Source organism: Lissotriton helveticus, chromosome 10 (genome assembly GCF_964261635.1).
Source record: "Lissotriton helveticus chromosome 10, aLisHel1.1, whole genome shotgun sequence".
Lineage (NCBI taxonomy): Eukaryota > Metazoa > Chordata > Amphibia > Caudata > Salamandridae > Lissotriton > Lissotriton helveticus.
Genome location: NC_136071.1, coordinates 1,095,881,658 through 1,095,908,226, shown reverse-complemented (window position 1 = coordinate 1,095,908,226; position 26,569 = coordinate 1,095,881,658). Strand labels below are relative to the sequence as shown.

The 26,569-nt window shown below is 46.0% G+C and overlaps 1 protein-coding gene across 2 annotated transcripts in view; it reads right to left on the bottom strand.

Moving 5' to 3' along the window:
* Window positions 1–26,569, bottom strand: part of SHROOM4 (shroom family member 4) — a 431,909-nt gene that overhangs the window by 163,360 nt on the left and 241,980 nt on the right. For both annotated transcript variants that reach the window (XM_078663821.1, XM_078663822.1), the window contains exon 2: window positions 14,687–14,838. In XM_078663821.1, coding sequence (XP_078519947.1) covers window positions 14,687–14,838 — 152 coding nt within the window. The remainder of the gene's footprint in view (window positions 1–14,686; window positions 14,839–26,569) is intronic.

Genomic DNA, 26,569 nt, shown 5'->3' with positions numbered 1-26,569 from the left:
CATGAATGGTACAGGATTCGTGGTAAAGGCATGCATGGTTAAAACAGCGTGGTAAAGGCGGTTTTCCCTATTTGTTAGGTTGTTAACTGTGGAACTGGACAGCCAAATTCTAAATCCAAACTTTCCTACTACACCTTCATCAGGTTATTTCATTTCCAAGTGCCTCAGTGCACAGGCAGCAAAATTTGGAAGTGCTTAGAAATAAGTTAGTTATCTGTGGTTACTGCTACAAAAAACAGTGACCGCATATCCTTATGTTTTGGATCAACGAAAGCCAAAGAAAAACATACTAATGTTGATGAATACTACATTAGGGTTCATGAAATGAAAATCTGCAATTGCATCACGCACATGAGCCTCCATTGTGAATTAAAGTATGGGGGACAACCCTCTTACAAATTGTTTGCAAGGGAAAGCCATGTGATCCAAACAACTAAGTCTGAACCTGGAGTCAGGGGCGTTGCAAAATACCCTGGCAAGAAACAATCTGAACAGAAAACAAGGCCCCAACGCGTAACCATGATGGGTGGGATGGAAAGTGCGAAAATCCTGAATATCGTCAAAAGGACAAAGAGGCTGCAATTTGGTGGGCCGGATGGCGGCCTATTCCAGGATGTCTCCCTCCACATCCGAAAAGATGCAACAAGCTTGCAAACCCGCTCTGGAGGTACCGCCGCATTACAAAGTCCAGGCAGCAATTTTCCACCCAGCTAAATTGAAGGTTGCCAGAAAGGGATGCGATATCTATATTCGGACAAGGAGGTTGCTGCACGGCATTCGTGCGGAAGGCTCTATCGCTCCCTGGAAATTGTAGACCAGCTCCTAAATACGACGTATTTAGCAAGGATTTGTAATTATATCTTGAATTTGAAGTTTTTCAAAATGTGCACAACAAAGATGGGGGCCCTGAGCCAGCATCACGTGTCGTACTTACTGTTTTCTTCCAATACGCACTCAAAAGTGGGGAGAACATTTAGTGGTCAAAACAGAACTTCAGTGGTGTGGGTTGGGGGCGCGTCACCACATATGTGCCCATCAAACCAGAGTGTAGTTTCTTTCTGGCTGCTTCAGATTCAAGTTACAAGGAGTGGGAAACCATACGGATCATTCTGGTCTGCAGAAACAACCCCCTTTGTCTTTCGAATGAGATGGACCAGGGGCTATGTTACCCCAGGAGAACAAGACGTAAGTGCTGGACAACACAAGGCGGGTGGTAACTGTGCGAGCCCCGATTCCACCCTCGTGATCAAAAGATTGAGTGTCCCTCAGGCAAAGTGAGTGGAGCAGGCCTTACATGTTGCTGTACATATGGCCCCAACCTTGCATGCACATCCATTCCCCGGGCCTCCCTTTGGCCTTGGCTCTATAGCCTTCGGTCCAGTCTTCAGGGTCCATGGCGACACGTGTCGACGGATCACAGGAACCAGTGCTTCTCTTCTTGGTTTCTTCTGTGCCACCTCAAAGGTACATGTCTGGGAGTTTCAGCACCTCTCCACCATGGCTCCTGCACTACCCGATCTGAGGTCCCTCTCTCTTCTGCCTGCAAGTCAGAGTCAGTACGCGAGCTGCGGGCGTATCCTACAAGCAGGATATAGGTAGCAGTACAGGAAAACCTGCCTTTAAGCTGATCACGCACTCACTCATTTACAAATGGCCACTTGGCCCACTTCTCTTTGTCCACAATTGTATTCCCTCTTTCAGGATTGGTGTCTTCTCGCAATGTTACCCTTTCTTGCTGTGCTTTAATGTATTTTCGGTTCTTTGTTTCTGCTTACCTTTCTGGAACTCCTGCTGCCTGTCGTTACATCCGTGTTTCCTGTCTGACAGGTTCCTGGTTCTTCTGAATTTGCTTATTGTTGTTTTGTAGAGGAGGGTTCGTATCTCCCTCCAGGAATGCAAAAGAGGCTCAGACTCGTTGGGGTTATAGGCCTGCATCAAGGTTATTTATTGTTAGTGATCACTCAGTTCATTTCCATAAATCTGAGAAGACCCAGATCTTAATTCTGCATCTCTATATATGCTGCTTGTGTTCATGGTTCCTTATCATCTAACAGTTTATTCAAGTGGGGCTTTTAACAAGAGTGGTTATCAGTCAAATTCCCAAAAAGCAGGTATCCTTTTCACAAAACAAACAGAATTACACCTGGAACACAAACTAGCAGTCTCATTGACAGACTCACCAACAAGGCCTGAAAATTGAACTTTGCCGCTGCATCTTCATACTGAGCAGGCCTGGAAACTGTGCAAGCAAGTTGGCAAGGTGGTTAAAATTGGATTTCTTGTAGTGTTTGGGGAGTGCACCTACTGGCAAAATTCTATTTTGCCTGGAATGCTGAACATCTTAGCTCCAAACAACAGGTAGTTTCTATTAGATAACTTTTTTTTCCAGTAGCCCCGAGGAATGGTGCAGATTCCTCCAGAAGGACTCTTCCCTGGGCCAGAGCCTTGCAAGGCTTCGGTTTCGGGATTACACATTTGGTAATGGCTGACAAGCTACTAGGCAGCAGAATGAATGAGCAATAAATGCAGTCTGAAAAAAATATTTATGATCCACACCACATTTCGTCCTTCTTTCAACTTACCCATGCAACCACGTTTTTGTGGTAACACAAAGAGGAATGAAAGCCTTAGCAGCCTTGTTTGACACAAGAGAAGCACACGTTTACACTGTTGCACACCAGACACGCACAAAGGTCACATTGTTGCACGCCACGCACACAATTCACATTGTTGCATGCCACACACACAGGTCACATTGTTGCACGCCACGCACACAGGTCACATTGTTGCATGCCACGCACACAGGTCACATTGTTGCATGCCACGCACACAGGTCACATTGTTACATGCCACACACACAGGTCACATTGTTGCACGCCACGCACACAGGTCACATTGTTGCACGCCACGCACGCAGGTCACATTGTTGCATGCCACGCACACAGGTCACATTGTTGCACGCCACGCACACAATTCACATTGTTGCACGCCACGCACACAGGTCACATTGTTGCACGCCACGCACACAGGTCACATTGTTGCACGCCACGCACACAGGTCACATTGTTGCACGCCACGCACACAGCTCACATTGTTGCACGCCACGCACACAATTCACATTGTTGCACGCCACGCACACAGGTCACATTGTTGCACGCCACGCACACAGGTCACATTGTTGCACGCCACGCACACAGGTCACATTGTTGCATGCCACGCACACAGCTCACATTGTTGCACGCCACGCACACAATTCACATTGTTGCACGCCACGCACACAGGTCACATTGTTGCACGCCACGCACACAGGTCACATTGTTGCACGCCACGCACACAGGTCACATTGTTGCACGCCACGCACACAGGTCACATTGTTGCACGCCACGCAACACAGGTCACATTGTTGCATGCCACGCACACAGGTCACATTGTTGCACGCCACGCACACAGGTCACATTGTTGCACGCCACGCACACAGGTCACATTGTTGCACGCCACGCAACACAGGTCACATTGTTGCACGCCATGCACACAGGTCACATTGTTGCATGCCACGCACACAGCTCACATTGCTGCACGCCACGCACACAGATCACATTGTTGCACGCCACACACACATGCATATGGCAGTAATGTGATGACTGTGATTTGTGATTTTCCTTTATTGTTATTATTGTGTTTCTCTGGCCCGGGGAAGGATGCTCAGCATCCCGCGAGGCCTGTGCTCCCACATTCCAGGGCCTCTCCCCGCAGAGCGGAGGGGTTTTGTGTTTCCTATGAGAAGAGATCTAGGCAGACAGCGGAGGAAATCAAAGAAGGCGGTAGAAAGCTGAGCCAAAACCGAGGGGAAAGTAAAACGTGCCAGGGAGAAGATTGGTGGAGAGAGGGGAGAGGAGAGAGGGCTCTTTACACACTTCGGCTGGAGGCAGAGTGCTTAGCCAAGCAGTTTGTAATGAGAAGCAGGGACAACAGGCCCACGTTTGCAGATTTTTGGCTTATTTTGAAATAGTTTGTGTGGAATGGTGTTGTGTTTGGCCTCCATATCTAGGAGGAATAGTAGGACGCTGTTTTGAGATATTGTTTCCAGACTTCAGAGGGCAGAGGAATGTTGGAGCAGAGAAGGGCTCGAGGAAGGGTCCGCGTGGGAAAGCGAGAGTGCCCGGGGGCTGTGGTTGGGTTAGATGATGCATAGTGGTGCCTTGCTGTTTATGAGTTGTGGCAGAGTGATGAGTGTCCTCAGAGAATATGGCTGTGTGTGGAGGTGTTTCTGTGGAAGATGTATGGATCAGACAGACAGACAGACTCAGGCAGAAATAGTCGTGTTTCCCTGCCTGTGCGTGCCCGCCCTTGCACAAGTGAATACCCTTTTGTGCACAGTGTTCAAGCATGTGCATAATATGACATTGGATAGCACCTATTCTGGGTTGCTCGTGCGTGTCCAGTTTTGAGGAGATGGGCCCTTTGGAGCTGGTGTCATGTCCAGGTTCAGATGCTCTTACATGGACCAGCTAAAACAGCTTCCCTTTGGCATCTTGAGAAAGCTGAATATAGACTTATTAGGGTCAAATGCAAGTGGTGACCGAGTGTTGGGGATCTCTGTCAGCCTGAGTGTATCTGAAAGAGGGCGTCCGTATGTGGCGTTCATGAGGAGTGTGTGCGTTGTACGACCAGGTGAACATCCCAATATACGCTGACAACCTCCAAATCAACTTCAAGGTGGAAAACAGGCCTTTGAACCAGGCCCAAGGAGTCAGAAGACGGGAGCACTTGTTTTTTAAAGAAGAACATTGTGCATACTCCAGAAGATTAGAGCCCTGACTGAGATTGTGATGCTGGCAGGAGCAGGGGGCGACTGACGGGCCTTTCCACCGGCCTCCAAATCTTAGAACCCTACATTCAAGGCACCACAAGCATGAAACATTGACTGTTCCATTGGAGTCTAGGCTCTCCTTCCCCTGCAGTAGTCAAGGATTTCAGCCTGGAGCTCTTCTGACACCAGAAGTTCCTTCCACTGATCTAAACAAACCAGTGGATGGAGCGGACGAGTGCACCGATGACATCACACCTAGAACATGTGACATCATCTGCACCGGCTCCCAAAGAGACACATCAACAATTGCAGAGGTGCAAGATCAGACGGCGAGAATGTGCTGCTTATTATACCTGCAAATAGGAGCAACATAAAACCTGAATTAAAAGAACTCCGCTTGCCCCCCGTGGATTCAGGGGACAGCTCAAGGTTCTCTGCTCGGAGCACAAGCCGCACTGGATTAAAGAGTTAGAACACCTGCAGAAAGTGACTCCCCGTTACTTTTCACGTACACATGTGTTCACCCAACAAGTCTAAGTGCCTGAAACAAAGTGTAAGGTCCCTGGGTGACCAGGACCCCAGACTGTTGAATGCCCCAAACCCAAGCCCTTGAATAACACAGTTTTGCCTGAATCTAACGACACTCTATGTTTACTATTTAACATAACCTCCAAGCAACGGCCAGCGCTTTATAAAAGTTCTAAAAACATATTAAAAGAGTAACCATTGAATGTTGGAAATGTACTGTCATAAAATGTCTGCATTGTGTGACTATGCACGGTTATGCACGGAAGGTGTCTTAGTGGTGATTGTTTTAATGTCAGATTATTTCTGTTTTTTATCCCTCTTTGTGCAATGCGTTACTGTGAAAGAGTTCAACTATTTATAGACTGAGAAGTCACTGAATTTCTGCACTGTGCGATTGTGTCTGTGCTTTATCAGAAACCAATCCCTCTTAAATTATGTTCCTAAGATCGGGACTAACATCCCAGGACAGACACGACTCTCTCCATCTCTCCTCCCACTCCGAAAGGAGCTGTAAACTCACCTCTGCAATGAACACCTTACCCAACATTGAAATAAACACCTGAAGTCCAGGGCCAGAACCAAAATCAGCCTGGGCAAAAATATTCAAGCCAGCCCCACGCTGCTGGTGGCCATGACTAGAATGGAGTCAGGGCATAGCCCATCCTGCTCTGAAGGAAGCCCCCCCAACCGGTAACCCACTTTGGAAATCCAGAGAGGCAGAATGCCCAGTCTGGCCCTGCTGAAGTCTCACCTGCGTACCACGATTAAAGAGGCCCTTCCCTGTTTACCAGCCCCATGATCAACATGCAAGGCGTTCTATCTTTGTGTATCTGCTTGATATGCAGAAGTGGGAAAGAGAGTAATTGTGCGTTAACTGTTATAAACAGGGGTATGTATATGCTTGTGTCACATTTAAAAGGAAAAGCGAACATTGGCATATTTAGGTTTTTTTCAAATATTCTCATAGCCCCCTGCTGAGGGCTATACCATTAGTTAAAGGCCCTGAAACCAAGTTATAGGCCCGAACTGCAGGCAAGGGACTATAATGAGAAAGAGGGCCTTTAACAACTAGCCCAACGCAGAAGGGCAATTAGAACATTCCACCCACTGAGGGTAGGGAGAGATAGATAGATAAACGTTGCACTGTTGGAGCAAAAGGCCTATATCGGCCATTATTAGCCCTGACACATTTCTCTGTCTCCAATGGAGCTCTCAGCTTTCAGATGTTCTAATAATGTATATATCTGTTCGATTTCCATAGCATATCTTTGCTACAGAGGGACAGTGCACTGCCTGGGGGTACGGTCATACAGCATTAAGATAGGGGTTTACAATGTAGAGGGCATGGGTGCTGGAGTGAGGCTTCACGGCGTGGGGGGGCGGGGGGGTAGGAAGCGAGGGCAGCCCCAGCCGCAGTGGCAGATCATCAATGACGGTTGTGAGCATCCAGATGGTTCCAAGTGGGCTGTCAACTTTGTGGAGACAGGGAGAATGGGAGGAGCCTGTCAAGGTCCAGAACATGGGCACATGTTACATAACATAAAAGGTGTATTTGTAAAGCGCACGATTACCCGAAGGTGTCCTGGCGCTGAATAACAGATGTACATTGTTACCCAACTCAATGGTACTCATTTTATCGACCTCAGATGGATGAAAGGCTGAGTGGACCCACCGGGATTTTAACCTGTGCCCGTGAGGTCGAACACAGGCCCCTGCAGTGGCTGCTTTAGTTCACTGAGCCACCAGTGTCTGCATTAAAGTAACACCCGCCGTGTAAACCAAATCACTTTTACAGATGCACACAAAATCCTACAATGAGCCAAACGACGGACAGTCACAAACTCTACACAATCAAACAAGCCTCGTCTTTTCCGATACTAAGAGTGCATCTGATAAGAATATCAAAGTGTGTTAGTGTTATAATATATCTGTCAGCGACGGCATTTTAACGATTATACGGCGCTACACTAGGGTGACCAACTGGCATTGGTGCAAATTGAGGACGGTGAGTGTAAAAATTCAGGACAAAGGGTCAAAATTCAGGACACAAATTCAGGACAGGAGGTCAAAATTCAGGACAAAACTTCAGGACAATAGGTAAGTTTTACAGACACGTCAGAGGTCGCGCAATAGTATATAATTAAGCCCAGCCATTTCCAAACATATTCAACTATTTGCAAACCTATCCATCATGTATCCTTCCATCTTTCATTTCACTCATCCATCCCTTCATCCATCCTTTCACTCATCCATCCATTATCCATCCATCCACCCTTTCACACTATCCATCTGTACACTTATCCATCCACTCTTCATCCCATCCATCAATTCACTCATCCATCCAGCCATTTACCCTTTCACCAATCCAGCCATCCTTTCACTTACTAATGCTTCCACCCATCCACTCTTTTAGTCATCCATCCATCCTCCCTTTCTCTCTCCATCGACCCTTTCACTTAGCCATCCTTCCTTCCATCCATCCATCCACCCACCCATCCATCCATCTACTCATCCACTCATGAATCCATCCATTGACCTGATCACTCATCCATCTATCATTTCACTCCTTCACACATCTATTCATTCTTTTGTCCATCTACCCTCCCTTTCACTCACTCATCCATCCTTACATCCACCCTTTCACTCATATGTACATTCATTCACCCTTGAACTTATCAATCCATCAATCCATCCATCAGTTCACTCATCCACCCAACCACCCCTTATCCACCCAACCATCCACCCACCCACCATCCACCCACCCACTCATCCATTCTTTCACCCACCCACTCATCATCCATCCTTTCACCCACCCACTCATCATCCATCCATCCATCCATCCTTCCCCTCATCATCCATCCATCCTTCCCCTCATCATCCATCCATCCTTCCCCTCATCCATCCATCCTTCCCCTCACCCATCCATCCCCTCATCCATCCATCCTTCCACTCATCCATCCTTCTTCTCATCAATCCATCCATCCTTCCCCTCACCCATCCATCCCCTCATCCATCCTTCCCCTCATCAATCCATCCTTCCCCTCATCCATCCTTCCTTCCCCTCATCCATCCATCCTTCCCCTCATCCATCCTTCCTTTCATCCATCATCCATCCTTCCCCTCCATCCCCTCATCCATCCATCCATCCATCCCCTCATCCATCCATCCTTCCATCCCCTCATCCATCCATCCTTCCCCTCCATCCATCCATCCATCCATCCTTCCCCTCATCCATCTTTCCCCTCATCCTTCCACTCATCCATCCATCCTTCCCCTCATCCATCATCCAGCTACCCTTCCACCCATACATCCAGCTATTTACATTTTCTCTGATCCCTCCTTCCCCTCACTCATCAATACATCCATCCTCTCTCATTATCCATTTATCCAATCTTTAATTCATCCATTCACCCTTTCACTAATTCATCCAGCTATCCACCCATCACTTCACTTACTTACTCGCCCATCTTTCCATAGTAATTTGAGCTGAGCCCTTTTGAGAAGAGGCCCATCAAGAACTTCACCCTCGCTGCAGGGGCCGTTCCAGGACTGTGACAGAAGCCACCCAGGGCGGAGACAGGATCCACCACAGGGGGGGGGGACAAGAGCCATCACAGGGGGGGACAGGAGCCATCACAGGAGGGCACACATGCCAACAGACCCGATTCAGGCGGGAGACTACCGATTTTAAAAGCCAAAAATGGCTTTATTTTAGCTGTCTCCCGCCTGAAATTGCATTTTCTACAACAGAAGTCAATGGGGAATTTTCATTCTCCCGATTTTTTCTTTTAAATCTCCCACTTCCTGGTCCTTAAATGTTGGCATGTATGGGAGGGGGAACAGGATCTACCAGGGTGGGCACAGGGGTGGGCATGCAGTATTCTAGTATCATCTTGGGCTCCTCACCCCCTCCTGCACAAAACAACAAGACAGGCTCTCTGTCCAAAATGCCCTTCCCCCACTGTGATGTACAGTACTTACAGGAGATACTCTAAGAGAACTGATTGAACAGATTGTCCTCCATACTCTGTTAATCAGTGTGGGTGCGATTGTGCCATTTCTTAATTGTATCACATTATAGACTGCATGTTTGAAGAACCGAGGTCGGTGTAATCTGGCAGAGTCTAGGATGTTTGGGACCCTGGGTAGAAATGGAATGTGTGAGCCCCCTCTAAATTGCAGAGACATGACGCATTCTAGCCTGTTTGCATCTGAATAGATGCCCCTGCTGAAGCAGCAGTCCCTCCCTCTCAGTCACCTTCGAGCACCTCTTAACAGCTCATCACGGGCTGAAGGTGTGAGGCGTTGCCACCCCGCTGTGCCTCTCCAATGCTGCGGGGGTGTCTGAGCTTTGGAACAGCCTCGGAGTCAAAGAGGGAGGTGGGTGGAAGCTGGGCCCCGGTTAAAATTACGGACAAATGGCGTCCGTTAAAGAATCTTTCACGGACAACGGACAGACGGCCAAAATTACGGACGGTCCGTGAAATTTACGGACGGTTGGTCACCCTACGCTACACATATTTCTGTAACATATGTAACTGTTCCATTGTGTGATTGACAGAGCAGCTCTCCATAGAATCCCAGCTTTGCCTTAGCACGTCTGTGTATGGGGGATTATCCGACTGTGTACTGCACGTCATCCATAAAGCATGCCTGCTTTTTGCCCCTCCAAGGGAGAAGGTGTATTCGTCTGTGCGTAGGAGTTGGAATATTTCCTAACGTCGGGGCCCCTGTTCAAACACGGAGGCAAAGGACTAAACCCGGGTAGATCCAAAAAGGTAATTAAAGGTGATGTATTTCCTGTTTTATTGCAAGTGTCGTTTGTAGGAGCTGAACCCTCCGCCGGGGCGCTCTGCTCGTTACGCCGCATCCCTCGTCGTGCAGTCTGCCGGGCGCCCCGCGGCACCGGGACTGATCACCTTACAATTGAGTGACAGGAACTAATATCAGGGCACAATCACCCTGCAGAGGTAACTTTCACGGCCCTGGCCCGTCACCGCGATCATTAAGTGTGAGTCACGCAGACTCCGCCCAAAAGGCCCCTGAGCGGGCATGTGGGCTTTGGGGGGCGGGGTGGGGGGAGCCATGGAGCTCTGATCCCAGCGCGCCCACGTGTGGCCGCCGCCTCCTTCCTATGGGCATTAGAGTTGTAGACATAAAAGAAGGACTATCCGAGCCAAGGGTTCCCCCCTAAGGCACATCGCTCCTACCTGCTGTCTCCCTCGATTACCTTCCTGCCTTTCTCCGTCAGGCCCACCCAGTGAGGTTAAAATGAATGATTCTAATAAATACGGAATTATTAACATGACAAAAGACGCCCCTGGTTGTGGCCCGACATCAAGTGCACTGTGCGTGTTGACCTCCCAGATTTGGGGACTTCAGTTGGGAGGGCGAATACCCGTCAACCGCTTGATTTAAAATGCGGGTGAATTCAAGGGGTTTGAGGGGGATCCCGTGAAGGTGAATGGAGAATGAACACTTTTTGTTGGAGGGTGATACAGGTTTGAAAAGCGGGTGGCCCTAATAAAGTCTATGGTGAATAGAAGTAAAAAGCGGGTGAGTACTACCAAATGTGGGTGAGTTAACAGGTATGAGCAAAATGTTGGACTAGATTTGTGACCCGCCTTCTCCAACCAGGACTAGAGAGCGTGGCTAAAAAAAATGACATTGTGTTACAAGAGACAAGGGAAAGCCAAAAGAGCAATAGGTCAGGGACCTTGGATATTTATGTTTTTTTTTTTTTAAAACAACGGTCCCTAAGCAGTAGGTAATATGTGTAAAGTAATAAATATAGACTAGATAGTTGCTATATTCTTTGTCCAGCCGGACAGTATTTAATATTGTATATAACAAAGTACAAATAATTATAGTGTGAATTCAAGTGGGACACCAGCCGGTGCCCAACTAACGCACTGTGGGCAAAACAAACATGGGGGTAGGGGTAGAGGCAAGTTCAAAAATAAAAAAAATGACATGGCACAGAATTCTGTCTTTTGGTACAGTTGGTCACTGGAACCAGAAATTGGCCGTAGAGTTCTCATCCCAGCTTCTAAATTATTTGTACCAGACTCTGTGACACTGAGCAAATATGTGTAAGGTTAAAATATATTATCCAACCTGAAGTATTAACCAGACATTTACATTATCAACGAGGCTTGTGTTGTGCCTCTTAGAAACGCGAGCAGGTCCAAATCAAATATTGCCTACACCTGACTTTACTAGAATTTTCAGTGATACCAAATCATTTATTTATTTATTTATTTATTTAGAGTTTTATATAGCGCGAACATGATCCCGAAGGGTATCAGAGCGCTAGTTTGATAAACCCCTCTATTCAGCTCACTCTAGAAAATTTCCCTGAACTGATGCTCCTGACCCATGACCCCTAGGCGTCATTACTTCAAAAGTTACAGTTTCGGTGTTTGTAGTGGATTATCCACAAGGCGGCGCTGTTCCTAAATGCAGTGAATCCAACTGGTGTGGTACAATAAGCACAGAAATTAAGGTATTTGTTCAGTTTTGAGGTTTTCTAGTGGATTTTTAGGTCTGACATTTGAGACATCTTTAACTGTGTTGGCAGACTATTGTTGTACCCCCAAATCACAGCATACTTGGAGGAGCTTTTGGCCACGGGCTTTATTCAGGGGTCTGTTAAATTGCCACGCACCTTTCGTCTACCACAGCGTACAGCATGGGGCAACGAATCAGCTCACTGCTCCCATTGTCTCCCTTGGCTTTGGGTGACAGCAAAAATCCTGTGCACTTTGTTCAAATTTGCCTAAAACAGTTCCTTTCTTTTATGTTACAAAGGCATGCAGCAGTGGGTCAGCCGACTATTGCAATTAGCATCCTTCAGGCTGAATGACTGCACAAAAACTGTCACATTCGTCTAAAAAAATTCCTTTCTCTTCAGTTGTGAAGCTGGTTAAAAGTGTACTTTTTACACTTTCTCCATTTTTTGTATTAACTGTAACTACCCGTTATGCACTCTTTTTAAGTTTGTTATAAAAGGCTTAAATGAAATTAAATTGAAATTATATCACTGTCGCTGTCTGTTATTTGAGTAATATGTTAGATAGTGGTTTATTCTTGTCTCTATTACAAAAATAAAAAAAATGCATAGTACAACTGAGAGGCTTGTTTAAAAAACATCACTAGTAAAAAAAGGCACATTATCTAATGTTTTTTAAATTTTAAATTTTTATTGCAAGCATAATGCAGCCACATTTAGGTGCCTGCATATTTTTTTGTGGCATATGCTTTGCAATAAAAAAATAAACAAACCAATTAACCATGACACCAGCTTAAAGGCCAGATCTATTGACTTTGCCAATGCCTATTTTTAGGCCTCGCCTACCAGTAAGTACACGCTCTATGTTGGCAAAAAAAACGATTGTCAGCTTAAAGTGGGCTTAGCGCCCACCCATTGCTTACCACTGGTTGGCTTTATTGTCACTTAAATTTGCTTACTTTTTATTTGTTAGCTTGTGTGGGCTTTACTTCCTCTTCTGTTTTTTTGCCCCTTCCTTCAAGCATGGACGTATTACTTGTGTCCTTCCACTGCTCACTTTCGAAGCACTACTTGTTTCTTTTTGTTTAAGAACTCCGCAAGTGTGCTTGTGATTTCCAGCTGTCTCCGTCGTGGACTGCTCTACTCCCCTCCACCACACTCCATGTTGCTCTCTCCTGTGCGCTTCTCCTTTGCCCCAACTATGTTGTGCTCACCCTCATGTGATTCTCCTCCTGGTTGCATGCTTGCCTGTATGCTTCCCCCAACATCCCACGTTCTCCTCTCTAGCTCATTCTCCACTGCACTACACTTTCCTCTCTCTTGCCCATGTTGTTTCACCTGCCCTCCATTTTGCTTTTCCCTCCTTCGCCCTCCACGTTGCTTTTGTCCTCTGCCGTCCATGTTGCTTCTGCCACCGCGTTACTTCGCCCCTTTACTGATTTCTTGCTCACACGCACCTTCCATGTTGTTTATCCCTACCCACACCTCAAAAAAGAAGTAAAAGCTTGTGCACCACTTGTAAATTTTTCATTTACAATCCAACTTGGATTGGTAAATAAAAAGGAAAACAAATATGTGGGTGGCATGCATGTTATGTGCGCCTAGAAAATGAGCCAAGTGGATCCATAATAGCACCCTTTTTTGTTTACTTCTTAGCCATGGTACTCAGCATCAAGGATGCAGTCTAGTATCACTAAGAAACATTGGCAAAACCTGTAGGTCCCAAAGGCAAGACCTACTGGCTTTGCCAATTATGTGTTTCCTGTAGTAAGTATGATAACTTTGGTGCTGAATGTTGCAGCTTGGATATTTGCCAATCCACAATTCCAGATTATTTTGCCAGTATGAATAATAATGTTTTGTTTTCTAGGTCTCACATATCAGACAGAGTAAGTTGACCAGATGTGAAAGATATATTGTGGGCTTACCAAGAACTTACAGGGGCTTTCAGCACAGCAGCTGCTTACCATTGGTTGGCTATATTGCCATTCTCATGTCCTACCCTTCCTGTGTATCCTTCTCCCCTGGCTCATAGCATCTTTACCATCCTTTTGACTGGCTGAATTGTATATTTCCACTCCCCACTTTTATGAAATTTTTCTCTTTTTAGTTAAGTATATGTATTTTTCCGCTCACTCTCTCGTGTTGTGCTCCCAACCGGCACGCCGTGTTGCTCTCTCACGTGTGCTACTCACACGCCCCCTCTCTCCCCTGTACTTCCCCCATCCATTTTACAATTTCCTTGTCTTTGTGTACCATTCTCCCACCTGTGCTGCTCTCATCCTCATTTGCTTCTTGCTGCTGTGTTGCTCGTACCCTCAAGTGCAGCTTGCTTTCGCTCTTGTGTCCTTCTCACCCACCCATTTTATCTCATTGATTGCCATGACCCACCCTTTGCACCTTTAAAATGTACAAATATCCCAGGCTACCTGCCAGGATTAATGAGGATGTATTCTACATGGACAGAGCGAGGAGATGGGGCCTTGTGTCCAAGACGTCGTCCAGGTACCCAGGAGACCCAGCTTCTTATTCTGGCTTACACACTTGGCCAAAGTATGTGATGCTGATCAAATGACTGTCTATCCTTACCACTGTTTCCATGACATACATATCCTGCTAGTTTTGCCTCCTGAAAGGCATGCCACCACTGCACCATCAAGTTATAAGTCAAGTTTCCATGTTGCCCATCTCACATATATGTTTCTATAGAGTACTTCTTGCCACGAGGACTTCAGCGCGGAAGCCCAAGGCGCTGGGCCACCATCGAGCTCCATGGGTCCCTCATACAGATTCTGATATCACATCATGCCCCCGGCCGCTGCAGCCACCCCTCTTACCTTCTCACTATCATCTTCAGGATTCTGTAGGAGCCCTTGATGAGGATCAGGGCCTCCTGCCGGGAGCCGTAGAGCGGAGTGCCATTGATATTCACCAGCTCATCCCCAATCTGCATCATACGGCACAGCGCGGCTTTACCGCCATCTTCAATCTACGGTCAAAAGAAACAAAAGGTTTGTGGGACTGTACTTCATGGTACAAGTGAGTGATGCAATAAAGCCTTTCATACGTCCTAGCTTAGGAGACTCAAGTAACTGTGAAATAACAAAGGTTTGTGAAGGCCTAGGCCAGTGATACACAAAGTACGGCCCGGGGGTCGCATGCGGCCCTCCTGACCTTTACATGCGGCCCTAGGCAGCAGTAGCATTGAGCTGCTGTTTTCTCAAATCAGCATTAACATGGATTTTTTTTTTTATTTAAATCAATCACTTATTTAAAGGCTTGTTGCAGTTATGGAAAGGAAGTAGCTAGGCCGTTAACTTTAGGAACACCTTCATTTTTAAAGACAGACACTAAATATACATACTTTACTTCCCCTACACTCACTTTACACCCCCTGCTGGCATCAGTGCGGCCCTCGGTCACACCATACACCAAACTTTGCGGCCCCCAGGAAAATGTTTGTGAGTACCCATGGCCTAGGCATGCACACAGCGCACCACAGAGCATGCTCATGTCTGTAGCATAGCATAAACACACTAGGACAATGGCATTACTTCATATTAATGGGGGTGTCCCCATGCAAAGTAGGGAGCGGCCACACTTTATTGCATGGCACTAACTTTGCACCTGTGTAATGGGTACCAAAGAAGGAGCACGCAAACATCTGTAGTGCTTTCTGTCCTACTAAAGGAGCTGTGTAAGCACTAAAATGGACCTCATATACCGTTTGCACTCACAGGGCGCATTTGAGCCATTAAAATCCACTTTTTGCATGTATAGTTAAATTAACACGTAGCTTATGTATAAAGCCCTTCCCTCATCCTAAGAGGACCCCAGAGGGCATTCTGGGAATATAAATAAGCATAACATCACCCTATAAGTCCATGTCAGTAGGGCCACTGTATTCAAATTCAGGGATTTCCTTTTAGAAATTGTTGTTTTCTGGTGTCTTAGTCCAGTTGGTTCAGACGAATTGAATCAGGATTCAAATTCAGATGTTATTATATATGCTTATTTAATAAAAAACATTGCATAACGATCACAATAACATTCATCTCAAAACTTGCAATTAAATCCATCTGAAAGTCTCGTGATTAAGTGTAATCCTGGTGCTATGCCAACAAGCAATTTACACAGAGGGCACGAACCAGGGATACAACTCCCAGAAAACACTAGGGCATGAATCAGGGATACAACTCCCAGGAAGAACTAGGCTGTTCAAGTAAAGCCCTGGACCACCTGGAAATGATGTTCCTGATGGCATGGAGTCATCTGGTATCCGTAAGTAAGTAGCTGTTCCAGTTTGTTGCGATTGCTTGGTTGTGTTGGTTTGTGGTACTTCTGAGAGTACAATGTTTTGTGACATGGATGAGCTTCGGATGTGTGCTTCAGTAATGATGGAGCGCCTTGTAGTGGCACTTGTGCATGTGGTGCAGCGGCCAGGGCAGCTGACTTCGGAGCACAGGGCTCACAGTTCGATCCCCGGCTCCGGCGGCAGCTCAGCTCAGCACCATGTGACAAGCTCACTTAATTTCCACGACAGCGCCTTGAGACCCATAAGGGTGACGAGTAGTTTGCGCTTTACAAATACCGGATTTACCATGTGCATGAACTTTGATGGGTTTGACAGCTTGAGCAGCCATCCTCGGTTTGTAGGTTTGTATGTTTTCAAGCTTGTCCCAGCAGATTTCAGGAACTTTAACCCATATCTAGGTTTTCAGAGAGGGTCGACTAAGCATACAGTGAGGCCCTGTTCATCAGTTGCTCTCTAGCAGGGTTAGAGAGCAACCCTCGCATAAATGAACCCAGGTGATACTGTGTAAAAGTTGCATTTAATTAGCCTCAGTGCCTCTTCGTCTGTGTATTCTATGTTGTGAGCGCTGGCCATTGATTCGTTCTGTGCCATTCGAAGCATGTGCAATTGTAGTCCTATTTTTATGTTTTTGGAATGTTCCTGTTAGTGTTTTGCAAAGTTTAGTCACACTATGTAGTAATGTAAAATAGCATTAGAAACTGGTAACACTAACTCAGCTCTTCACACAGACGTCTAATCAGAGCGCCTGTTCCACCCTTGTTCTCTTAGAAATATTAGCTAGTCTGGGCGCCTAGAAACCTAGAGAAGTTGGCGCTGTACAAGAGAACTAATGCAATCTCTCTGAAGAGCAAGACGGCGACTGGTGGGACGGCCACCGCGCTGGGGTTCATTCAGATGCCGTTAATTCTGCACAAAAGGTGACATTGAGTTGTCCAGAGGAGAGGGGGGGGGGGGGGGGGGGGGAATTTCACGCATGAGCGCGACTCAGAAAATTCCGCCCCAGCACTAGCCCAGGGCTAGGGAAACAAGGTTGGGTGCGTCCAATTAGCCGTGATTTTACTAATGGGCTGGCAGGATAACCGCTCCAGTGTGCAGCGCGGCTGCAGCAGGCCAGCAGGGAACAGTGCAAGGCTCACACCACACAAACAGCGCCTCATTAGGGACGGCCATAGGGGGTCACTGGCGCGAGGCGCTATGTTCACGTGGACACAGCACCCAGGTGCCAACCCCTCAAAAAAACAAAACACAGCTACATGCTTTGCATAACAAGCACTTCAGCAGAGAGGCACTAATATGTGTGCCAGTGTTATTACTTTGTAACTTTGGTAAAGGGCCTAAGACATCCACTAGAAATCGTTCTGTTTTGCTTTTAGTTATGTCGGGTATTCGGCGCGGCCAACTTCCAAAGAACAGAGGCCAGCTTTATGGAACTATTTTGCAGCCGGAGTCTCAGGGGTACGGGGGCTGTCTGTATACAGAACAGCATATGGCGCGGTTGTAGCGTTAAAAGGGCATTAAAGAAAGACTTGGGGCGGGGTGGAGCGGGGGAGGGGAGGTGGACAATGCATTTGGGACACTTCTATACGAAGGGGGTGCCACAGGGCTCGTGTCTCAGCCCAACATTGTTTAATGTCTACGTGGCCCCCCTTGCTGAGATTGTGCGGAAGTATGGGTTCACACCGATCTCCTATGCTGACGACACCCAGCTCCTCTACCCTTTTAATTCCCTTGACTCTAGAGTCAAAGAGAATTTTGCTGAGGGTATGAGGGCGGTGTCACATTGGATGGCGACGAACTGCCTCCAATGCAATGTCACAAAAACCGAGGTCATGCTCTTTGGTAAAGCAAGCATTCTCTGGTCCCCTGACTGGTGGCCGGTAGATCTTGGCCCTGCACCCACATCTAAACATCATGTAAAGAATCTTGGGGTGAAGTTGGATCAAAAGCTAACCCTGAAGGAGCACACCAACCACATTGCAGGACTGTGCTTTTATACTATTGGTCTACTTAGACGTGTCTTCCCGTATCTCCCTGCCACCTATAGAAAGACACTTGTGCAGGCTCTAGTGACCAGTCGTCTGGACTATTGCAACGGCCTGCTGACACTAGCAAATGCTGATGCAATAGGTCGTTTGCAGGTAGTCCAGAACACGGCAGCAAGACTGGTCATGGGTGCACCAGCTAGAACCCCCTCCAAACCCCTGCTGAAGGAATTACACTGGCTCCCTATACGACAACGCATTGATTTTAAGATCTGCTGCACGGTCCATAGGTGCATTTATGGTGTAGGTCCTAAATACCTGTCTCAATCTCTGGTGTTATATCAGCCGAGTAGGTCTCTTCGCTCAAGCAACCAAGCGCTTTTAAAACCTCCGGCCACAAAGAAATCCAGACAAGGAGACCGTGCCTTTTCATCGGTTGGACCTGCCTTATGGAACAATTTGCCACCTGATGTTAGATCAACTACCAACTATCTATCTTTCAGGAAAACATTAAAAACCCTTCTTTATCAAGAAGCATTCCTGTCCACTTAATTCACCTAGATGCTGACTGAGATTTCTATAGCTGGCTCAGCGCGGAGATACCCTTACGGGATTGATTCCAGCGCTATAAAAGAAATTAAAATAAAATAAAATAAATATACTCTCTTCAGTTGGTTTTCAGAAACCTACATTACACACATTTACAATGCGAGGCAGCGGAAAATGCCGATTTGGTCAGAATTATACGAATAATCAATGTATTGCTCTTCTATACTAACGAGATGGATTGAAGAATAACGCTGTAGCCTTCGAAGCTCGCAGATAACTCTAGCTCGCCGTTCAAACCCCTTTAAGGCCAACTCAAACTTCCGTCTTTCACAGGCCATTTACAGCGCATAGAAATGGAATAAGTGTCAAATGAAGCGCTATACAAAACATATTGTGTCTCCATGTTCATTAGATAGCTATCGACAAACTAGCCGGCATTCCCTGTGCATCTGTGTGCTAAAAATGTTTACGTGTGGTGCTCTGCTATTCACAATACAAGACTCGACTTTAAATCTGGCAAGAAGGCCGCGTGAATCCCTCATATGGAGATGACTGGCACACACACTCTTTGGTGGCAGTTCAATTTGCTTCAAAGATCAGCTTTGCCAACTCAAGATGTGGTACCACAGGTATGCTCTAGATCAGTGGTTTCCAAACATTCGACTCCTGGGGACCCCCATTAAGTCACCACTGGAAGGCGGGGACCCCCAAGCAATTTGTAGGATTTAAATTTCAAATATTAATTCGAACAAAATAAACACACATGTGCACACATATTTACAAGCCCCTATCCCCAAGGGAATGTCACCTTTTGTGATGTTCCCATGGTGATAGGGGCTTTGCCTTATTTACAAGGCAGCGTTGAGGCACTTACCGTGGCTTAACGCTGCCTTGCAAATAACGCCCCATTTCATGCAATACTTAGCGTGAAACAGGTGGGCAGTGGGTGTTGCGGTGGGCGTTCCACTGCAACACCCATTGGTTTTTACGCTGCCTCCTATTTACAAGGGCAGCATAAATAGGAGACTGCGACAAAATTAAAACCAGGAAACACCTGGTCTTAACTTGGCGAAACGAGGAGAAATGTTTTATTTCTCCGCGATTTTGCTTTTTTCATGTGTGCTGCCTTATGCAGTACACATGGAAAAAGCAAAACGCTTGGATTGTTTATGTGCAGGAAGGTGACCCTTCCTGCACATAAACAATCTTTAAAAAAAATAACTTTTTGTAACTTCCATGTGTGTTGCATTAAGCAGAACACATAGAAGTGACAAAACAGCATTTCAAGATTATGTGCAGCAAGGAGGACCTTCCTGTACATAACCTATCTTCCCCTGCACACAGATGCCCTTGCACTATGGTGCAAGGGTGCCTGCATTGGCGCTACCCTGCTAAATGTAGCACCAAGGAGGCTAACGCCACGCTCCTCCACTTCTGTTGTAAATATCCCTCTTAATATTTCATATTGAAAGAATTTGCAAAAAACAAAATAATTTAATCAAAAGATTGGTGCTGCATCCCAGTGACTAACTTTTAAATGGCTGGTTTTACTTTGCAGTACGAGGCTCCTGCTCCTGCCGGGGCCAGACTGGAAACCAAAAGCAGCCCTAGAAAATGTTTTCAGACCAGTCCCCATACGGTGCATACCAAGTGCAGTGAGGGAGCCTGGCCACTACAGAGGGGGCTTTGTAAGGCTCTCCCCCAAAAGATTTTTGGAAACAATGGTGCAATCTACAACACATTTATCATTACATATTGATTTTTTTCGCTTTTAAAGAATAGTAAATGAAAACCTTACTATGCACCAGGGTATGACAATCTGGGAAGGAAAATAAGTTACTGACAAAAGCAGTAACCCACTGACTTATGCACATGAAATACATTTTTTTAATGCATGGTACATGTTCTTTGCAGTAGGCATATTAACCCTCTGTGCTACATTAGATACGTTAAAGCTGCCCCTGGACAAAACTCTTATCTCTCTCCTGCAGCAACATTAATCACTGGTGTTATCTTGACACTTTTATTATTGCTCGAAAACTGCTAATGATACAGGAAACTTTGCAGTGCTTTTAAAACTGCTGCCTGCGGACCCCATGGGAATGTGTCAAGGACCCCTGGGGGTCCACGGACCACAGTTTGGGAAACACTGCTCTAGATATGTCCAGAGAAGTGGGAGGATACCCCTGCCCTAGGACTCACGTCCCCCCCCCCCCCCCCCCCCCCGTCGCCACACAAATTGCCTCAAGGTGACTGAGACACCCTGTGTCTGTGCCAGAGCTCTGAATTTTCGCAGGACCACTCGTGAGTAGTTAATGAAGTCCAGGTTTTTAGGTATCACCTAAGACAGCACATGCGCTGTGGTTTGCAAGACATATTGTTATCTTACAGGGGGCTTAGAGCCCACTCATTGCTTACTATTGGGTGGCTTCATTGTCAATCGCATTTGCTTGCTTCTTATTGGTTAGTTGTGTGAGCTTCCTTTCCTCCTCTTGTGTTTATCCCTCCCCTGGAGGATTACTGTGTCCTTCCCAAGCTCGGTTTTTCAGGTGCTCCTTTTTTTTCCACTCACTCACAAAAGTGCATCTGTTGTTCCGCCTTCTCCCTCATGTGCTTCTCTCCGCCCTCCCCTGCGCCCAGTGTTCTTCTCTATCGCCTATGTACTTATCCCCCATTCTCCCGGGAATGCCGTGCTGCATGGCTAAAACCATTGGGAAAGCCAATGGCTCGCAAAGGGGAGACCTATTGTTATTTCCAAAGCTTTTTTTCTTTGAATTCTGGTACCGATTAATTCTATTTGCCTGAAGACAAAACGCGACTAGTCCCAAAATTGCAAAGTTTCAACATGGATAGAAAGAATTACTCACCCGCGGTCTTCGGGAAACATCCTTTACAACGCAACTTTTACCACGCAGTGCCTTTACGACGCAACTTTTACAACACAAACCATTACAACGCATTGCGCTGGGGGGCGCTCTAGGATAGGGAATAGGTTTAATTTACTGTCCAACACCTTCCCTACTATCCACGGGGACTGGAGTTGGAATAGTAAATTAAACTATTCACTATCCAGCGCCCCAAAGCACTATGTGTTGTAATGGTATGCGTTGTAAAAACCGCGTTGTAAAAGCATGCGATGTAAAAGCATGCGTTGTAATGTCATACATCCGCGGTCTTCTGATCTGTTCAGATAACTCCATGACACTGAGAATACCATGCTTCACGTCCTTGACTTTCTTTTAACAAAATTATGCCTTGTGGGAGTTGTAGTGCTCATTCACTTATAATAATAATAATTCATATTTGTTAAGGGTGAACATATCAGCCCCTCAAGGGTTTCAAGGCGCTGAGGGCTGTCGGGGAGATAAAGTGAGCTATTGCCCAAAGTCACATGGAGAGCGACCCCCGGCGTTCGAACCGCTGTCCCAGCACTCAGGGATCAGCTGCTCTAGCCACTGAGCCACACCTAAACCAAGCATTCACGTCAACCAAAAGAAGCACTAGCTGTGCCCTCAAGCTTCCTGGATCCATGTTTGAGTAGCTTACCTGGTCCAAGCTGTCCATTAATTGGATGAGCTACTTAAACATGGAGAAAATAAATTTGAGAGTGGTGCTACTAAATGATAGTGGTTTGTAAAAGAAAATTCCAGGACTGGAACTGTGGTGTCCAAGTGACATAGGCAGACAGAACCTTCACAGAATACTAAAGTTTCACGCCTCATTACAAGACAGACGCGAACTCACAGCCCATTACAACTCATTCAAGCACTGAAACACAAACCTGTCAGCATGAAGGCTCAGAATTATCGATTACATGCCTTTGTACTGACACACCTGAGCGGGTACAGGTTACATAATTGCATGCCAGAGTGATGACAACAGGCACAGCTCGTTTCGCATTCCTTGCTCTAGAAGGGTTTCTAGCAGTTTATGGGAAAGCCCAGGCTCTGACTACTGTTTAAGGAACTCGTGCACGATGCATTGCAGTAGAGTTACCATATGATTTCATGTCACGACAACCCCTTATTTCACAGCCCTGGCTTTCACTTATCACACTGTGCATTGTGAGACTTGTAAAATTGGTTTAAAGCATTAACACCTGAAAACACTGATGCGTAAAAGGAAAGTTTAGAGTGGAAAATGTATGTTCTCATAAAAAAATCATTTGGTAACTGTAATTTCAGGACATTGCAAAGTTTTTGCGATTCTGGGTGGAATAAATTTTCTTGTCTTCCAACATTCCTGATTTTTTTTTTTTACCAAGCTAGTTTTGTAAATTTTAGGCGATTTCAAGTGATCATAGAAGTTGTAGGAAGAGAGTGCTGTAATCTGGTGTTTTCATTATAATCTTTTTTCCCTTTGGTAATTGTGGGTTTACAGGGTTACATATAAAGAAATATAACTTTTATATAATAGCCTTCCTGAAGAGCTAGTGTTTGTTTTTTTCTGAGCTGGATTTCGTTCACTGACGCCTTGGAGGAATGTAAGGACAATATTTCCCAGAAGATTCTAGACAGGGACATTTCTTTTTCCACACCTAAGATTGGAAGTATATATTTGAACTGTTTTTTTCAAGGTGGGGAACAGTGTAGAGGCCCCTAGGCAGTGGAAATCTCGGCCCCCTCACAAATTAGCTCCTAATACCCAATGCATTGGACTTTTTTTAGAAACTGACAGCTGCCAGAAGATGAGATTTTAAGAGACAAATTGCAATGTGAGCCTGATGTCTCTGGTTTGTGTTTTTTAAGTTGCTAATGGGTATATTTCATTAATACAGTATTTTCTCTATAGAGTCTTTAACCCCTTCGGCGCTCATGACGAGCTCAGCTCGTCATGAGCGTAACCTGCGCTACGCTGATGACGAGCTGAGCTCGTCATGTAACGCGGGTTTTTTAAATTCGCAGCGTGCAGCGAGAAAACCGCTAGCGCGCATGCGGTTAATGTAAAGTTTTCTTTTCTTTGAGTAGATTCATTTTTATCTATCTTTTGGAAACAAAATTTAAGAAAGCTTGATTGTAATTTTTTTTCAAAATCAAATCAATATTATTTTTAATCGGTTGTCACGGGCCCCTAATATGAGGGGGGGGGTGTAGGGCGGTGCCTACTTTGCCTATTTGGTAATCCGAAACTGGTGGGGAACAGGGTGTCCCTTGTCTAATGCGGTCATCCTTCAGATTTTAGACTTACTGTGATATAATTTACTGCATGACCCCTTTGTGTCCGATTGCTAGTCTAAGCCTTCACCTCCACCTGGACTAGAGTGTCCAATGTACTCCATGTCATCACAGACTTTTTTCTTCTTTATAAAATTCACTCCTATCAAATGTGGTTGACAAATTGGTTTAGTGGAAGATAACCAAGCACCCAGAATGCACTAGGTTATCACACAAATGCCAGAATTAGAATTGTTGTCCTTGATGTCATGGAGTGAAGTGACCACCCCATCCTGAGATGGACTTGACTTGGATCCCACTAGAGGGTGCTGTCTGACACAGTGGAAAAATGAACCACTTTTTTGCATCACTTCTGACTGAGGAAATGCTCACTCTTTGGCTTTGCTAGTAGCAGAGCTAGTGGAGAGCACAATCTTCTGAAGTCTCAGTTTGGTGTTTTGGACTTACGGTGCCTGGTTGGGAAACAGCCCTTACAACAAGGATTTTACCACGTTGTGACTTTACCACACTTTTTTTTTACCGTGCATGTTTTTACCACTTATATGCCTTTACCATGCATTTAACCCCTTCGACGCTGATGACGAGCTGGGCTCGTCATGAGGTAGCCTCCTGCTACGCTGATGACGAGCCCAGCTCGTCACGTAACATGCGTTTTCGCATATCTCAGCGTACGAGCGGAATTCCGCCCGCACGCATGCGGTTAAGGTAAGTTGGGAGGTGTGGGGCATCTCCCTCACAAATACATTGTTTAATGTATATAAATATATAAACAATGCATGGTACTGGCATGCATTGTAAAAGCATATGCATTAAAAATAAATGCGAGGTAAAAAATGCGTTGTTAAGGCATGCAAAGTATTTCCCTGCGTTGTTCTGTCAAACAACTGCCTGGTTTGCTGTCCTGAAATGAAGTCTCATGTGTTTATCTAGAGTCTTTAAATGAATGCAGCACACCTCCCGCAGTTTTTATCATGCCCCCGGACTGGAGCACACGCCTAATCTCTGAATGTCACCTCATGCACAATGTGATTGCCCCCTTTTCAATCCTCCATAGCCCCTGATCACAAACTCTTCCAACCCATGGGAGCAAACAGCATGTCTCCGCTGGGGCATGCTTGAACGATCACAGCAGACCCCACCCGCTACCAGCACAACAATGGTGTCATTTCCAATAGTAAGACCCCCCCATGGTTCCCAAGCACACCATCCAACTGCACAAAATAATTTTTCATTTGTAAAGTGCAATGAAACAACCAACGTGTAACGCAGCACTATATAAAGCAACTAAAAAACACAAACAAGCAATTAAGGAAGTAAGGACAACCTCCCAATCCACAGCTTGCATGCCTTCACCCCCTGCAGCGATCAAGGGCTGTCCGCTGTAACCACCTCTTCTCGCCACCTGCGAGGGGTCTTGGCTACCACTAACCAGCTCTTCCTGGTGCACAGCTCACTGAGCACTTCAGGAGGAGGTTAGGGAAGTAATCTCCAATAGCATTAATACAAGGGTTCCCAAACATGTCATGGGCGTGACTCTTTTTTAGTGTCACAAGTTCAACAAAGTTGTTACACCAGCTACATCCATTTTCAACATAGGTATCTGTGTAATGGCTCTACCATCAATATTTATTGATTTGGTTCACCCAGGTGGCCTCATCACAACCTTCTGCTGATGTCACTCGGATGTGGAACAAGGGGTACCAAGTTAGCCTTCCTGTCACCCATGAACGCAGAGATCCACTGACGTAGGAGGCGCAGAGTAACCTTCTTACTTTTTAAATAACTAAATGTGGGGTCAAAAGATTCTCTGAGGGACCTGCCAACGTCACTGGCGAATGGTTGGTTTGCCGAACACCAAGGATGCCCCGCCCTGATTCTACTTCATTTCTTTCTTCCACTACCCTCACTTCCTATCTTTATCTCATTGTAGAAGCTTCTTTACCAACCTCGTCCGTCTGCCTCGTCACAGTAACCAAGGAGCACCCCGTGATCCGGACACAGCATTCACCCAATTCAAAAGGTCCTCATCCAAAATGGTCGCCAGGCAGGAAGTACCTGCCACCTGACCTATAAGGGTGGGACCTAGACAGGAAACATCCTGTTTTTTTCTCTGTGTTCTGGTTGGAACACCCTTCTACTTTCTACTGTACGGGGCGGTTTGTAACTCCGGCACGGTAAGTATTGTTTTTGTTTTTACATTTTCGGGGTCTGCTATAGTGTCCCCGTTTGTCTTATGCATCCGTTGTTGTGTTTACTATCTATTTCTTCTTCCTCCTTTCTTTCCTTGCTGCCTTTCTCTCTCTAGCTCTAAGTGTGATGCTAGGAAGTAAGTCCTGGTCACCAAAAATTAGCGGTGCTGCCCATGACCTGCAACCACACCACAAATTAAGACTTGCTTCCAACATGAGTCCTGATGTGAGAGACCGCCTCTGCGAACGTGCAGCTAGATTGACATATTATGGGGTTTAGGTCCTCTGAAACAAAAATATCATAAAAACGAGAGTATGCAAAGAAGTGCAGAGAGATTAGGAGCAAAAGAGAGAATATAACCAGGTCGCCCTCCACTCAGGGAATACATATAAAATAACCTGGTTAGAAAATCACTTTTGGTAACTTATATTAAGTGGGTATTCTATATTCCTAGGTATGGCTATGTTAAATTGTCTAATCATGCCCACCTTATAGTGTTCTTAAAATAAT